Source organism: Gossypium arboreum, chromosome 9 (genome assembly GCF_025698485.1).
Source record: "Gossypium arboreum isolate Shixiya-1 chromosome 9, ASM2569848v2, whole genome shotgun sequence".
Classification (NCBI taxonomy): Eukaryota; Viridiplantae; Streptophyta; class Magnoliopsida; order Malvales; family Malvaceae; genus Gossypium; species Gossypium arboreum.
In genome coordinates this window covers 84,481,506-84,495,785 of record NC_069078.1, presented here as the reverse complement: position 1 = coordinate 84,495,785, position 14,280 = coordinate 84,481,506, and the positions used below count along the sequence as shown (strand labels likewise).

General features: G+C 33.7%; 2 protein-coding genes across 2 annotated transcripts; one reads left to right on the top strand and one right to left on the bottom strand.

Annotated features, from left to right (window-relative positions):
* Window positions 1-2,264: 2,264 nt before the first annotated feature.
* Window positions 2,265-3,483, top strand: LOC108455976 (AT-hook motif nuclear-localized protein 23-like). Its single transcript, XM_017754561.2, has one exon. It carries the CDS (start codon window positions 2,511-2,513, stop codon window positions 3,336-3,338), a length of 828 nt encoding a protein of 275 aa, XP_017610050.2. The 5' UTR covers window positions 2,265-2,510; the 3' UTR covers window positions 3,339-3,483.
* Window positions 3,484-5,733: 2,250 nt separating this feature from the next.
* Window positions 5,734-13,432, bottom strand: LOC108456484 (beta-amyrin 11-oxidase-like). The gene is made up of 7 exons (XM_053018649.1): window positions 13,315-13,432; window positions 7,094-7,187; window positions 6,945-7,009; window positions 6,657-6,832; window positions 6,485-6,574; window positions 5,912-6,033; window positions 5,734-5,827 (listed from the first exon to the last, which is right to left on the bottom strand). Exons 1-7 carry the CDS (start codon window positions 13,430-13,432, stop codon window positions 5,734-5,736), a joined length of 759 nt encoding a protein of 252 aa, XP_052874609.1.
* Between the last annotated feature and the right edge of the window lie 848 nt (window positions 13,433-14,280).

Below are 14,280 nucleotides of genomic sequence, written 5' to 3'. Positions count from 1 at the left end.
AACATGACAACTTTGATGACAATTTACGTGTATTTCATGTTAATTTTTTGAAAATTTATGAACTTTTTTATTTTTTAATATTTTTTCTAATTATTAAATTATTTGTGGATGTGACATATAAAATAAATAGTGCCATATTAGCATGAAATACACATGAACTGTCATGTGGGTTGTCACACTAACATCATTAAAAATTAATGTTTTAATTAGTATTTCAGTTAAAAAAATAGTTTGACTCCTTTTAAAAGGTTAATGATCAAGTCTAAATCAAAAAACGAATAAGAATCAAATTGACAAAAGATGTAAAGATTAAAATTAAGATTATAAATGCGAGGGAGTTAATATGTAATAAAGTTGTTTTCTTTATACATACTAACTCATTATAAGAGTAAAAAAATTATCCAATATTCCCATATAAATTTTCATTGATCCTAAATAAAACACAATTGATGGTAACACTAAATCAAATGATTGTATAGAATTTAAGAAATAATTTTATATAAATATCTAGTTTTGAGAAAAATAACATATATTTTTGGTTTAAGGGCAAAAACACCTCAAAATTTTTAGAAAAAGCAATTAAGTCCGTACTTTTTTTGGACTCATTTGGCTACTTGAACTTTCAAAATGTATAAAAGACTCTCAAATTTTTTCCAAAAAAGAAAAAAACAATTAATCCCATGTTTTTATTAAAAATTAGAAAAAAATAAAAATCGTAAAAGAATATAAAAATTGTAAAATTTTATAAAAATCATAAAATATATAGATATATAAAAAATTATAAAATTTTATAAAGTTATAAGAAAATTATACAAAATGTAAAGAAATATATATTTCAGTAAAAAATTATAAAAATTATGGTACCAAAAGAAGCATTTTATAATTTTTCTATAACTTTATTGATTTTTATTTCTTTTATCATTTTTATTACATGTCATGTTGTCTTTGCGACACATGATGATTTTAATTGGAAAAAAAACTATGGGTCATTAATTTTTTATGATTTTTATAAAATTTTATAAATTTTTACTTTTTACTATTTTTATTAAAAATTTATAATTTTAATAAATTTTAATAAATTTTCTAAAATTTATTATTTTTATAATTTTTTCTAATTTTTAATAAGAGTAAGGCTTAATTATTTTTTGAAAAATTTTGAGGGTCTTTTGATGCATTTTGAAAGCTCAAGTACTCAATTGAGTAGAAAAAATAAGCAGGGGCTTAATTGTTTTTTTTAAGAAGTTTGAGAGCCTTTTTTTATGTATTTTGAAAGTTCAAGTGCTCAATTGAGTAGAAAAAGAAAAAGAGTTTAATTGCTTTTCTTGAAAAAATTTGAGGGTTTTTTTTACACCAAGCTTATTTCTTTTGAAATTAGTTTTCAAAGATGTATTCTATGAAGCAAAGGCATTATAATTATATTTATTATAAAATATTATCGAAGCATTACTATTTGACAATTGAAATTTATATTATAATAAATATAATATTTTGTATAAGATTAATAATAATCAATACCCGATTAAAACTTAGCTTTGAAGTTACACATATAAAATAGATAATCACACATTAAAACTAGAAATGTTAAATCAAGTTAAATAAGATTTAAATAAATAATTTTATTTATATTATTTAAATATATATTTTATATTATAAAAAATTATCACTAAGTATTTATAAATTATAATCAATATATTTATAAATATTATTTAATATTTAATAATCTTATTAAAATTGAAAATTAAAATGAAAAATCATATTAATAATTATTATATATTTAAATAAAATATTAAATTTAAAAATTATTATTAGTATAATATTTTTACTCGATTAGAGTTACTTTTTATCTAAATATTATGGGTACACACAAAGAAGTTTTCATTTGAAAATTTCATAAAAGAATTAATTATTTTCTGGCAAATAAAATTGGTAAAATTTGTAGTTAAAAGATATCTCCATGTATTATTTAAGTCCACGCCCCAAAAAGATGAGAGTATGATTCGCACAGGGGTTGCTAGCTGGTAGGTGATCCCTGCCTAAAATAGAAATTTTGTTATTTACCTCTTTTAAATTTTTTAAAATTTTAAGTTAGTAATGAAAAATTACAATTTAATTTTCTTTAAAAATAATAAAAAATTTAATTTTTTAAAAATTATAAAAATATAATTTATCATTTTTATAATTAATTTCGTACCCGAAATATTTTGTGATTTCGCACCTTGAATCCAACCTATTTTTGGTTTTCATATTATTTAAACTTTAATGATAAGAAAATGATTGCAACCTTTCGGACTTCGTCCCCCCTCCCTCTCTTCCTTCTTGTTTCCTTCCCTTTGAAAATAATATAAAAAAAGCACTAAAACCTAATTTCTCTCCTAATTTCTTCGAGCCCCCAAACAGGCCCTTCCCTTTAATCTAACTCTCGATTTATTATATATAATTTCTTTAAGAAAAAAAAACTATTTTTAATCCATTATTTTCCCTTGTTTACGGCTGTCCCTTGTTGCTCTCGCATGGCGGGTCTTGATTTAGGCACTGCTGCTTCTCGCTACGTTCAACATCTTCAAAGACCCGACCTTCACCTCCATCACCAACCTGAACCTGAAGATTACGAAATTTCAAACAATCGTCACGGCCAAGATGATGATGGTTCCCACCAAGCTCTGGATTTAGTCAACGGTTCGCACTCGGGTGACCTTGTTATAGCCCGTAGGCCCAGGGGTCGTCCTCCAGGTTCTAAAAACAAGCCCAAGCCTCCGGTCATCGTCACTAGGGAGAGTGCAAACACGCTCCGGGCTCACTTACTGGAAGTTGGGAGCGGCTGCGATGTGTTCGACTGTGTTGCCAACTACGCTCGGAGAAGGCAAAGGGGAGTGTGTATACTGAGCGGGAGCGGTACGGTGACCAACGTCGGCATTAGGCAACCAGCTGCGGCTGGAGCTGTTGTTACCCTTCATGGCAGATTCGAAATATTATCACTTTCGGGTTCGTTTTTGCCGCCGCCAGCTCCTCCAGGCGCCACCAGTTTGACAATCTTTTTGGCCGGCGGGCAAGGTCAGGTTGTTGGGGGAAATGTGGTTGGGGAACTGATGGCGGCTGGACCTGTTATTCTCATAGCATCGTCGTTTACAAATGTGGCCTATGAGAGACTCCCTTTGGAAGAGGATGATGACCAAATGCAGATGCAAAGCGGCGGCGGCGGTGGAAACAATGGTGGTAACATGTTTACCGATGACGGTGCTGTCCCAGGTGGGTTGCCTTTCTTCAATTTGCCACCCAATATGCAGCCTAATGTCCACTTACCAGTTGAAGGATGGCAAGGAAACTCAGGTGGTACATAGCTAGGCCTGGGTTTGATTTTAGGTTTTGTTTTTTTAGTCTTTCCTTCTTTATGGGATTTTTGGAATCTATGATTTGTGGAAATGGTTCTACAACTTTGATCCCCATAAGAAATAGTTTGAAGATGAATTAAATAACTTTTCTTCACTCTCCTGCTTCCATCTTTACAATTTGCTTTATACATATTAACCCTTCTCCTATTTATTATCTCATTCACTTACAATATATATATATATATATATATATATATATATATATATCTTTCCTATTACATCAACATTGTACTTTAAAAATGACTTTCCAAATTAAATCTTGTAGGAGTTTGGTAGCATATCATTGTGTTTTTCTTGTATTGCTTTTAGGAAATTGCATTACATGGGGTTAAAGTTTTTTTTTTTAAATTGTGGATTTAATTTTTATATTTTTAATGTGATTAATTTTAATTTTATATAGTTTTTAATTTTTCAATTTTGTTTTTGACTAAAATGTAGTAGTTAAATTGAATTACCTACTGGGCTTTGACTTTATGACAAAAATGAAATTGTTGAAAAACAAATTATGTGAATAATTATTATTATCCAATATTACTAATGAGTAAACCTCTAACAACAAGATAAAATTGAATTTTTCCTTATGGGAAATAAAATTTAAAATTAGAGAGACAAATAAAACGAATTTTATCTTCCTCTATTGCGTATATATATATAATTTAAATAGAGAAAAATAGAATAAAAATATAGAGTTTTGCATCTTTCTATATCTCCCAAAAATCCTATTTTTACAAATAATCCTTGTTCTTGGATCGGATTCTAACGAATCGAATATTTCGACAATTTATAATAAACCCTTTCTTTATTAAATTCAAAATTCAAATTAGAAGACAAAAACAATAAAATAATAAGAAAAGTAAGAATAAAGTAAGATAATAAAGAAAGTGGATTATCTTATCATACACCTATTTTATTTGATTTAGAAAGATTGGCAAGTCCTTTTATTTAATTCTACTAGTTATATACTATGCATACAATTGTAGATTTAGTTCATATTATCTAATTTGATTATTCTAAGTCACTATACTTTTCCGATTTTGAAATTTCGATCTTAATGCAAATGAGAGCTGTTAGTCTATTGATTGGATTTTTAATGAGTAATACAGTCCTATTTGTTTACTTAGATTTTGTCTATTATAGAGAGCTGGCTGCTATACACCTATGACAACATTATTATAGAAAGATAACTGTTGTAAACTTACCATAAAATTCATATAATGAATTTCCACCAAATAAAGAAATTGGGAATTAGGTTCATAAAAGAAAGAAAATGAGAATCAAATCAACAAATTTTAAAAGATGTATAGCAGGTGCATGCGTTATTGATTTTATGTATCTTTTATTTACATTACATTACACGATTAATATAAAGTTCATAAATCTAACAAGTTCAATTAACCAATATGAGTTATTTAAATTAAATAATTTATCACGAGTAATTAAATTTAAGTAATCTAAGTTTATGATATTCTAAATTTATAGTAGAATATTTAATTAGGGAGCTTAATAGGTTTATTGAATTAATATATTTAATTTCAGTCATTGAAGATCATTTTCATTTAATAAAATATGATTAATAGATTTTTTACATGAAATTTAGTCATTTTATTGAAATAATATTTTAATTAAAATCATTTTCATTTAATAAATGATAATTAATGGGGTTACTTATATGAAATAGCTATAATTTTATTTAAAAATTCAGACAATATTTTGTTATAAAGAACTAATTTAATAAAGAATGTACTCCTTAACTATGGATATTGTTGTTATAAAGCGAAAATCTATTATAGAGAATTAAAATAAAACATAAAAAAAATCGGTTCTCCAAAAAACTTGACTATTATAGTGAAATATTGTTATAGTGAGTGGCTGTTATAGAAGAGAAATGATTGTATGAAACAGAGATATTGCCCCTTTCCAATAGTTTTATGCAACATCATTAATTTTATCTTGAATTTCAGGATTTTAATTTGGATTTGATTTTTTTCAGGATGAAAACACTGATGTGGCATAAAACTATTGGAAAAGGGATAAAGATGACATGGCGTCACTGTTTCATACAATCCTTTCCCGTTAAAAAGAGGGTTGACTGCATGTGGAATAATAAGTTGACATGGCTTTACAATTTACACATGATAATATATTTACCAAATCAGATTTTAAAAATAACAAAACTTTAATAAATTTAACAATAATCCTTTGAGTAAGACCAGAATTTTAAAATTGGCACCTAGAACAGAACACATGTTTGTCTTTTTTATTGCATAGACTGTGTTAGCTACACTAAAATTGGAAATTCGAAGCTGAGAACCTTTTTATTATGAACTGAAGTACTAAAGCATAATCAACGGATCTTAATGATTTTGGCAGGACAGTTGTCAACTGGATCTAGTGAAGGGAAATAATTAACAGGACCTCCTGGATTAAGTTGTACAAGCCTGCATATTATGAAAGTAAAAGATTTTAACTTACACAATGACCTAAAATGTGCATTACTTGAAAAGAAATTAAGCCAAACTCACTTATAGTTGAGCAGGAAATAATGAAGGAAAATGGTGACTTCAAGTTTGGCCAGATCAGCTCTAGGACAGGTACTACTTCCTGTTGAAAAGGGTAGAAAAGCCCCTGCTTTGGGTATAAAATCCTGGAAACATTTTAAAAAAAAAAGCATAGTCATTACAATGCCATGGTACGAGGTCATTATTTCACCATTTTACTTATATTCCATCTTGAAAGAAGGAATTCTTTTGGGTTGGGATAAATTTCAGGGTCCATATGAACTGCACTTGTCCATACCAACACTTTCCAGCCTTGTGGTATCTGGTAGCCTTTAAAAAACATATTAAAAGCAACTCTAAAACTGGTTGTGAGGCAGGAGAAGACAGGAAAATGAGTAATTAAACACGTAGAGTGGATATGGTGAAATTATAGAGAAACTAACCATTGAGATAAGTTTCATTTTTTGCTTCTCGAAAGATTAAAAAAATATTGGTGCGTATTCGTAGTGTCTCATCAATCACCTAAAAAGTTATACAACAGTGATTTCATATTTGCAAGTGGAAATGATTGATGAACATATAAATCTTAATTCTAACCTTGGATAGATATTTCATTTGTTTAATTTCGGTGAAGGTTAAACCTTTCTGGGAAGAAGGTCTTCTTTTCACGATTTCCTCTTTCTCTTCCTGAAAAATTGGAATTTGAAATCCAATAAAAAAGTTAAAACAGATGAGTTGTTTTGGGTAAAAGACCAAAATCCCATTTCACCTTGGCCTTGTGCAACAGATGGGGATGATTATGGAGATAGATAGTGGCCCATATAGCCGCTCGAGATGTAGTTTCACGACCCGCAATGAAGAGCCCGATTAATAAAACAGCAAGGAGTTCATGGCTCATTGGTCTACCATCCTCATAATCAGCTTTCTCCAAAAAGTCGATTATGCCTGTAGAAGCCCAAATTGCTCGGGCCCAGCTTTACAACTGTACACTTAACCCAATTAAACCCACTGGCCCGTTAACTCTAAATTAAACCCCAAAACAGATCAACAAACCTACCCAATAAACCAAGACCCACACCCAAATCCCATTTCAGACCCAAGACCCAACCAATAACCCAAAATCTTAACTACCCAAAGCCCAATTTATATCAAAACCTGAATGGCCTAAACCCTAAACCAAATGCAAAAGAAAAAGCTATCACAAACCCTAGCTTTCCCCCCCTTTGCCGCCGCTTCTGTCCCATCACCTCTGTCAGCCCCACCCACCATTCACCCACTCTCTGCTCCACCGCCCTAATACCTGTAAGAAGAGACAAATACAATAAAGAATGATTGAAAGAGGGTTATAAAACCCGAATCAGAATTGTAAAAGGGGGGGTATTCGATGCTTTAAAAAAATGTAACAATTTCAACAAAAGCAAAAATAAAAGAACAGTGGCTAGTTAAAACACAAGAACATCAGAAAGTCGAAATTGAAGGCTTAAGGTCACTATTTTTTTTTCGTTTCTATATCTCAGTCGAATCTACTCTTTCTATATTCATCTATATATAAACATATAGTATAAACAAAGGAATAGGAATATTTCTTAAAAAACGTAAAAGAAAAAAGGAGAAAAAAGAAAATTTTCTTACCTCCGACCGTCGTGCGCAACGGTCGCCGACGGCGAAGACACGGCGAACTGGCAACGATTACCTTGGGCTCTCAAAGCCCTAGCAGAGAAATAAAAAGGGAAACTTTGGATTTTTTTTGAAGGAGATCAGTAGAAATGATTTTTAAGAAAATTTTTGATTTAAATAAGTGTATAAAACGGCACCGTTTTGGCCATTATTCATATATGCTTAAACGGCATCGTTTCACGCCCAAACCCGAGGACCCGATCCGCGAGCATTAAGATCCGCGTGTTTCTTCTATTTGGGGTATTTGCTTGCGCAGTCCTCCTGCTTTTTCATTATCTTACAATTAAGTTTTTTAAAGTTTTAAATTTGTCCCGAACTTGCGTTTAGATTCCAATTGAGTCCTGCTTGATACTATGCGATTTAAAAGAGGGGTTTATTATCCGCTTTGGTTCCTCTTCGTTGCCTGGACGTTCAATTTAGTCCTTTTCTCATTTATTAATTTTCAAATCTACCCCAGATTTTCTGTTTCGAATTCAATTCAATCTGTTTTCATTATTTAGCTCTTTTACTGATAAATTAGATAGTTTTGCTATTATTATCATTATTCTATTATTTTTTATTACTATTACTACTACTATATCATTATCACCTTTATTTTCCATGTTATTATTATCTTTATATAGATGCACATGTACGTATTTATTAATAGTTTTATCATCATTTTTAATATATGTATAAATTGTAAATAATTTTATATATACATATATATATATATATATATCTTTAATATATATATATGTATATGTTTATGCAATATTATTAATAATTGTTTTATAACATTATCTCTAATATGTATATGTATGTTTTCACAACTATACCATGTACATATATCTTTCAAGATTTATTTTTTTACATCATGTATATATTTCAAATATTATGTATAGTATATTCCGACACTATTACCATTTATATATGTATAAATATTTTGGCATACATATTGTTAATATCATTATCATTATTATATATATTTATTGTTTTATATCTCGTATTTGATACTATTGTTACATTTAATATTGTGTGTATGGTCATTGCCTTTAATATGATTGCCGTATGTATTATGTGCCTTGATGTATTCCTAACTATTATCGTTCGTTTCCTGCCCATTTTTATATATTACCTCATTGTTCATTATTTTAAAATGTTTATTCGTGTTTTTATTTATTTCAATACGCAAGGCAACGTACCGATATAAACACTATGCCATCTATTTCATCGCTATGTTGGGTGAATATCAAGTGACTCGTGTTAAGATGGTATGTCCTTCTCAAAAGCATAAAAATTAAAAGTTCTCGTGTTTTGGTCGGAACAAGATTAAACGTTACATTGAATTCGTATTTTTGGAAATCAAGACAACACATGTTTATAAGATACCAATTTTGGGCGTCGCGAGGGTGCTAATACCTTCCTCGCGCGTAACCGACTCCCGAACCCTACTTTTTCTCTGGATTTTGACGTAGACCTAAACTCAGCCTCCTTTTTGTTTTAAAAATAAATTTATTAGGTGTCCGATCACACCTATAAAAAGGATCGGTGGCGACTCCCCTCTTTATTTTAAAATCAAACTTCAGTTTTCAAGTTTTCAGTAAATCGCCACAATTAGCGACCGAAAGCAAAATTTTTACTTCGCTACAGCTGGCGAATCCACCGGGGACCCTTTTTGAGAGTCGTGTCTGGAACTAAACTCGTGTTGTCAAATTTTTCAAAGTTCCTTGTTCAAATTAATATTTAGTCGTGATCCTAAAATTGTGTTTTTAAAAAATTATGCATTTGCATCGTGTTGTATATATTCTTCTAACTTGTTTTGTCTGGTTGTTTTAAAGCTTTAAATTTTTATGGTTTTAGTTTTGATTTAATTTTTAAATAAAACGTAAAGGTTTGTGAGTTTCTCCCCACACACCGTGCACGTGCATTCTTGCATAACATGAGCTCTATACCCGGGCTCCGTCCGTTTAAGTGAAAGTAAATGCTACGCCTTCGTGAGTTAACTCGTCCCTCTGCACAGGCTAATGAATACTTTCGGGTTACATATGACTTATGCTTTCGTGAGTTAACTTGTCCCTTCGCATAGGCATAAGTAAATGTAATCCCTCGAATTGAACTCGTGAGCCTTTGATGGGCTATGACCGAGGCTTCGTATTAATTTTAGTAGATGACAGTACGGACAATTCGAGTACCTATCTAGAACCGAAACCGCATATAGTGAACCGTACGAGCCACCTAACTAGAGCCATGCCGAACCTCCGTCCGTTAATGGTCACCAAAATAAATACATGAGAGAAACGCCTCTTCCCTTTTATTTCTTTGACATTTACACTTTCTATTTTGATTTTCCTTAATTCATATTTGTTGTACTAACCAAGATACTTGTATGTGTTCTTATTTTGCATCATGCATTATAGGCATCATATTAGGAAAGTGTTGACTAGAGATTGGTTGCCAAAAAATAGGTTTCTAATGGAAGAGTCAATTATACAAACAACCGAGAAAAATACCGTGGTTCGGGACTGGTCTCTAAAAACTCAGAAAGAAAAAGAGGATAGTCTAGTGGAGAGATGTATTACCAATCTGCCCGAGCACGTAACCGTGAATGTTCGCCAGAATAATCTTGAAGATTTGGTTCGGGTTTGGAATCAGTGGGACTCGGACACTAGGGGTATCTTCACTGAAAGATATGGGGACATAGCCAACTTGATTGCTGTCAACATAGATGAGTGATTGATTCAAGCCATGATCAGATTTTGGGATCCGGCCTACCAATGTTTTACTTTCAATCAAGAAGACATGACTCCGACTATAGAGGAGTACGTTGCTTTGCTTCGTGTTGAAAATGCATAATTCTATAAAGTATATGTGAAGGAGCCTAAGCTGATGACCTTCAAGAAAAAGTTAGTGAGATTGACAGACATGACTGACGCATGGGCCGAAAAACAGATAAAGAAGAAGAATGAAACCATTTGCATTCCATGGTCTTCCCTACTAGAATTAGTTCTGATCCATCCCTACATGTTGAAAAAAGTAAATCTATTTGCTTTGGCCATTTACAGTTTGATCATCTTCCCGAAAGTCCTTAGACACATAGAAGTTACGGTGGTGGATTTCTTCAAAAAATTAAAACAATAAATCAACCCTGTTCCGACTATCCTAGCCGAGACCTTCAGATCCTTAAATAGTTGTAGGAAAATGGGGAAAGGACGCTTTATCGGATGTGCGCAGTTACTAAATGTTTGGATTTTGAGCCATTTCTGGAAAGTAGAGTGCACACCGTTCCATATGTTTTCAAAAACATTTGCCCCGTTGGAAGCTTATCTCAAGAAAGAATGACCAAAAGAAGTCACTGAACAGCATTAGGTCTAAATTTTTCAGAACCTTCGCGCCGAGGATATAACGTGGAGAGTACCGTGGATTTGCCCTTCGGTTCTGCTACACAAGGTCAGAGATCAAGATTGGGTACCACTACTCGGGTTATGGGGAGAAGTTGGATATGCTCTGCTATTAGTCCAAAGGTAATTTTCTTTACAACAATTCATACCCGTAACTAGAGGATTAACACAGTCCGAGTTCACTTTCGCGGGTGAAGGGTATATAAAGAGGATCCGAGACACTGCAAAGTCTTGAAAGAAAATTCATCTCATGGAATTAGCCTTATATACTGATACCCTTACCCAAGATTACGATGTCTGGAAAAAGCAACGGGTGAATAGTCAGCAAATCTCGTCAACGAACTACACCGTCCAGAATCCTTTCTCGGAGGAAATACCGTCTGAGCTAGAAATGGCAAGACAAGAATTTGAACGAGAAAAGGCCAAGATGTCTCGGGACCTTAGTGCTCTTCAAGAGGAAAATTACCAATTGAAGATCGACGTTCAGATTGAAAGATCCAGAACCGAGAAAGTACAAAATGAGGCTGAAGTCGTAAGAAATGACTTAAGAGATCTTCATTTGGAAAAAAAAAGTTAAGAAGCACAATAAAGAATAGTGGGCTGGGCAAGTCGTCGGCAGAATGGAAGGAAGAAATAAGCAACATTAAAGGAGGGATGGAATTTTGGAAAGGAGAAGCGAAAAAAGAGGAGGAAAAGGCTGTGCAGGCTAAGATGGAGCTAAGGAAGAAGAACACCGAATATGAAGCTATGTCTGCCGAGGTAATGACTAGTCGATCTAAACGTCAATAACTAAAAGAGAGGATACGAGAGTTAGAAGATATACTGCAAAATCGTCAACAACAGCTTGATACTCTCTTGAAGGCTTTGGAAGAAAAAAATAGTCAGTATGATAGAGACGTTCCTGCTTACGAAGAGGGTCTCCAAGAAAAAGAAATGCAACTTAGCTATTTGATCAATGAAGTTCGTGGGGTAGCCATGCATGTGGTACAATTATCGGAAGAAGCTGAAATTCTCATTTGCCAATTCCCTCCAAGTCGAAGATCAAACATATCAGAGTTCTTTGCACGAGTAAAGAAATATGGCGATGTAGCTAGGAAGTTTGTGTAATAGCTGAATCGAAAATGACAAAATGTTTTGTAATAAACTCTTTTGATGAATGAAATGCCTAAATAGGGGCTATCTTGAAATCAACACCAACTTCTTGCATTTCTTTCATGACTAACATTCATTTGACATTTATGCATTCATTCATTTATTCATTCATTCATTGCATATCCCATAATCGTTCGCTGAGATTAAAACATACAATTCGCAGTTGTAATACCACGAGACTGGAACCACGTCATTCGTATAGAACGTGTCGACAAGCTAGAGCAATAGAGGCTGAATTCAATGAAAGAATCGAAAGAATGAAAAGAGTCCAAAGAAAATTACAATAGCAGTTGGCCAAGTCGCAGCAAGAGACAAGAGATTTAATGGTGAGATCTCAAGAAGAATCACTCGAACAGAAGGATCAAATGGCCAAGATAATGGAAATGATGTCAGCTTTAGTTAAGGGAAAGGGACCCATGCAGACCTCTAACGTCGAGGAACCTCGGTCAAGAGTTAATCACAGTCAAGATCCGCTCTATCCCCTAGGATTCACTCTGCCACACACCCACGCAACACAGAGAGGGTACACTCAAGGGGGACCCATAGACCTAGAGCAACGGGCGGTGCCACCTGCTCACATAGGGTAAGGAATGTTTGTATTAAACTCGGGGGTTAGTCCTGCTGATCCACTCGTTCCAGATTTGGACGATCCAGCAGAAATAGCCAAGTTAAAAACCGTTGACCACGAGGCTCAAGAGAAGTATAGGAGCTTAGAGGAAAGACTTAAAGCAATAGAGGGTACTGAAGCCTTCTCTGCACTAAGTGCCAAAGAGCTTAGTTTGGTGCCCGATCTGGTTCTGCCTCCGAAGTTCAAGGTGCCTGATTTTGAAAAGTACGATAGGACAAGGTGTCCAAAAGCACATCTTGTAATGTTTTACCGGAAAATGACGGGTTATGTGAACGAAGATAAGCTACTCATACATTGCTTTCAAGATAGTCTAGTAGGATCGGCTCTTCGGTGGTATAACCAGCTTAGTAGGGAAAAGATCTGATCCTGAAAGGACTTGGCATCAGCATTCTGTGAGCAGTACAAGCATGTATCGGATATGGTGCTAGACTGGATGACTTTGTAAATGATGGAGAAAAAGTCATCAAAAACTTTTAGACAGTATGCGCAAAGATGGAGGGACGTCTCGGCCCAAGTGAAACCTCTATTAACAAAAACGGAGATAACCGTTCTCTTCATCAACACTTTGAAAGCGCCATTTTATGACAAACTAGTGAGAAGTGCCACGAAGGACTTTGTGAATATTGTAATATCCAGTGAGCTTATAGAGAATGCCATCAAAAGTGGGAGGATGAAAGGTTCAGAAAGTTCAAAAAGGGCAGCACCCATGAAGAAGAAAGAACCAAAAGCCCATATGGTAGGAATGGGAAGCTGTTATACCCCTAATCCATATCCAAACCAACCCCGACCTCGAAATTATCCTCCTCCGAATTTTTATTATCCTTCTCAGACCCCTTACAACCAAGCATCACCTCATTCCTACCCTGTATACGCCATGAACAACTAAAGGCCCGTCAGTACATTTCCATAAAACACTCTACCCGCTCAAAACCAACCCAGAAATGAACCAAGACCAACAAGACCCAATCCCGAGAGACCGCAATTCTCCCCTATTCCTATGTCGTATGGGAAACTGTACCCAAAACTCCTGGAGAAACAATTAATATCTCCCCATTACATGGCACCCCTAAAACCTCCATACCCGAAATGGTACGATCCAAATACTAGTTGTGGATATCATGCCGGAAACCAGGGGCACTCTATGGAAAACTGCCTTGCCTTCAAAAGGAGAGTTCAAGAACTCATCGATGTGGGCATTCTGCAATTTGATGGCACTGGCGGTACGTCCGGAAACCCATTCCCAAATCACGTCGAAGGGAATGTGAGCACAGTGGGAGAGGAGGACAAACGACAAAGTAGAAGATGGGTTTCTGAAATAAGAACACCTCTGCAGAAAATCTGGGAGGTGCTAATTGAAGAGGGGTTGCTCTGTCATCTTAATAGAATATTCGAAGGAAGAAATGAAAAAGGTCAAAGTTTTTGCGAATTCCATGGTTTTGAAGGACATGACATTCAGTCCTGCGAGGAGTTCAGGATATTACTGCAAAACATGTTGGATAATAAAGGGATTAAGATCTTTTATAAAGGGGAAGAGGCCGATGGAGGAGAAATATACG

What these genes read in the sequence shown, in the direction of transcription:
- LOC108456484 (XM_053018649.1), bottom strand. Translation starts at nt 13,432, where the DNA reads ATGGGTGCTGCCCTTTTTGAACTTTCTGAACCTTTCATCCTCCCACTT. An exon ending in CTTCGTGGCACTTCTCACTA is followed by an intron (nt 7,188 to 13,314) that starts GTTTGTCATAAA and finishes CTCTTCTTACAG; the next exon opens with GTATTAGGGCGGTGGAGCAG. An exon ending in AAATGAAATATCTATCCAAG is followed by an intron (nt 6,034 to 6,484) that starts GTTAGAATTAAG and finishes AAATGTTTCCAG; the next exon opens with GATTTTATACCCAAAGCAGG.
- LOC108455976 (XM_017754561.2), top strand. Translation starts at nt 2,511, where the DNA reads ATGGCGGGTCTTGATTTAGGCACTGCTGCTTCTCGCTACGTTCAACAT.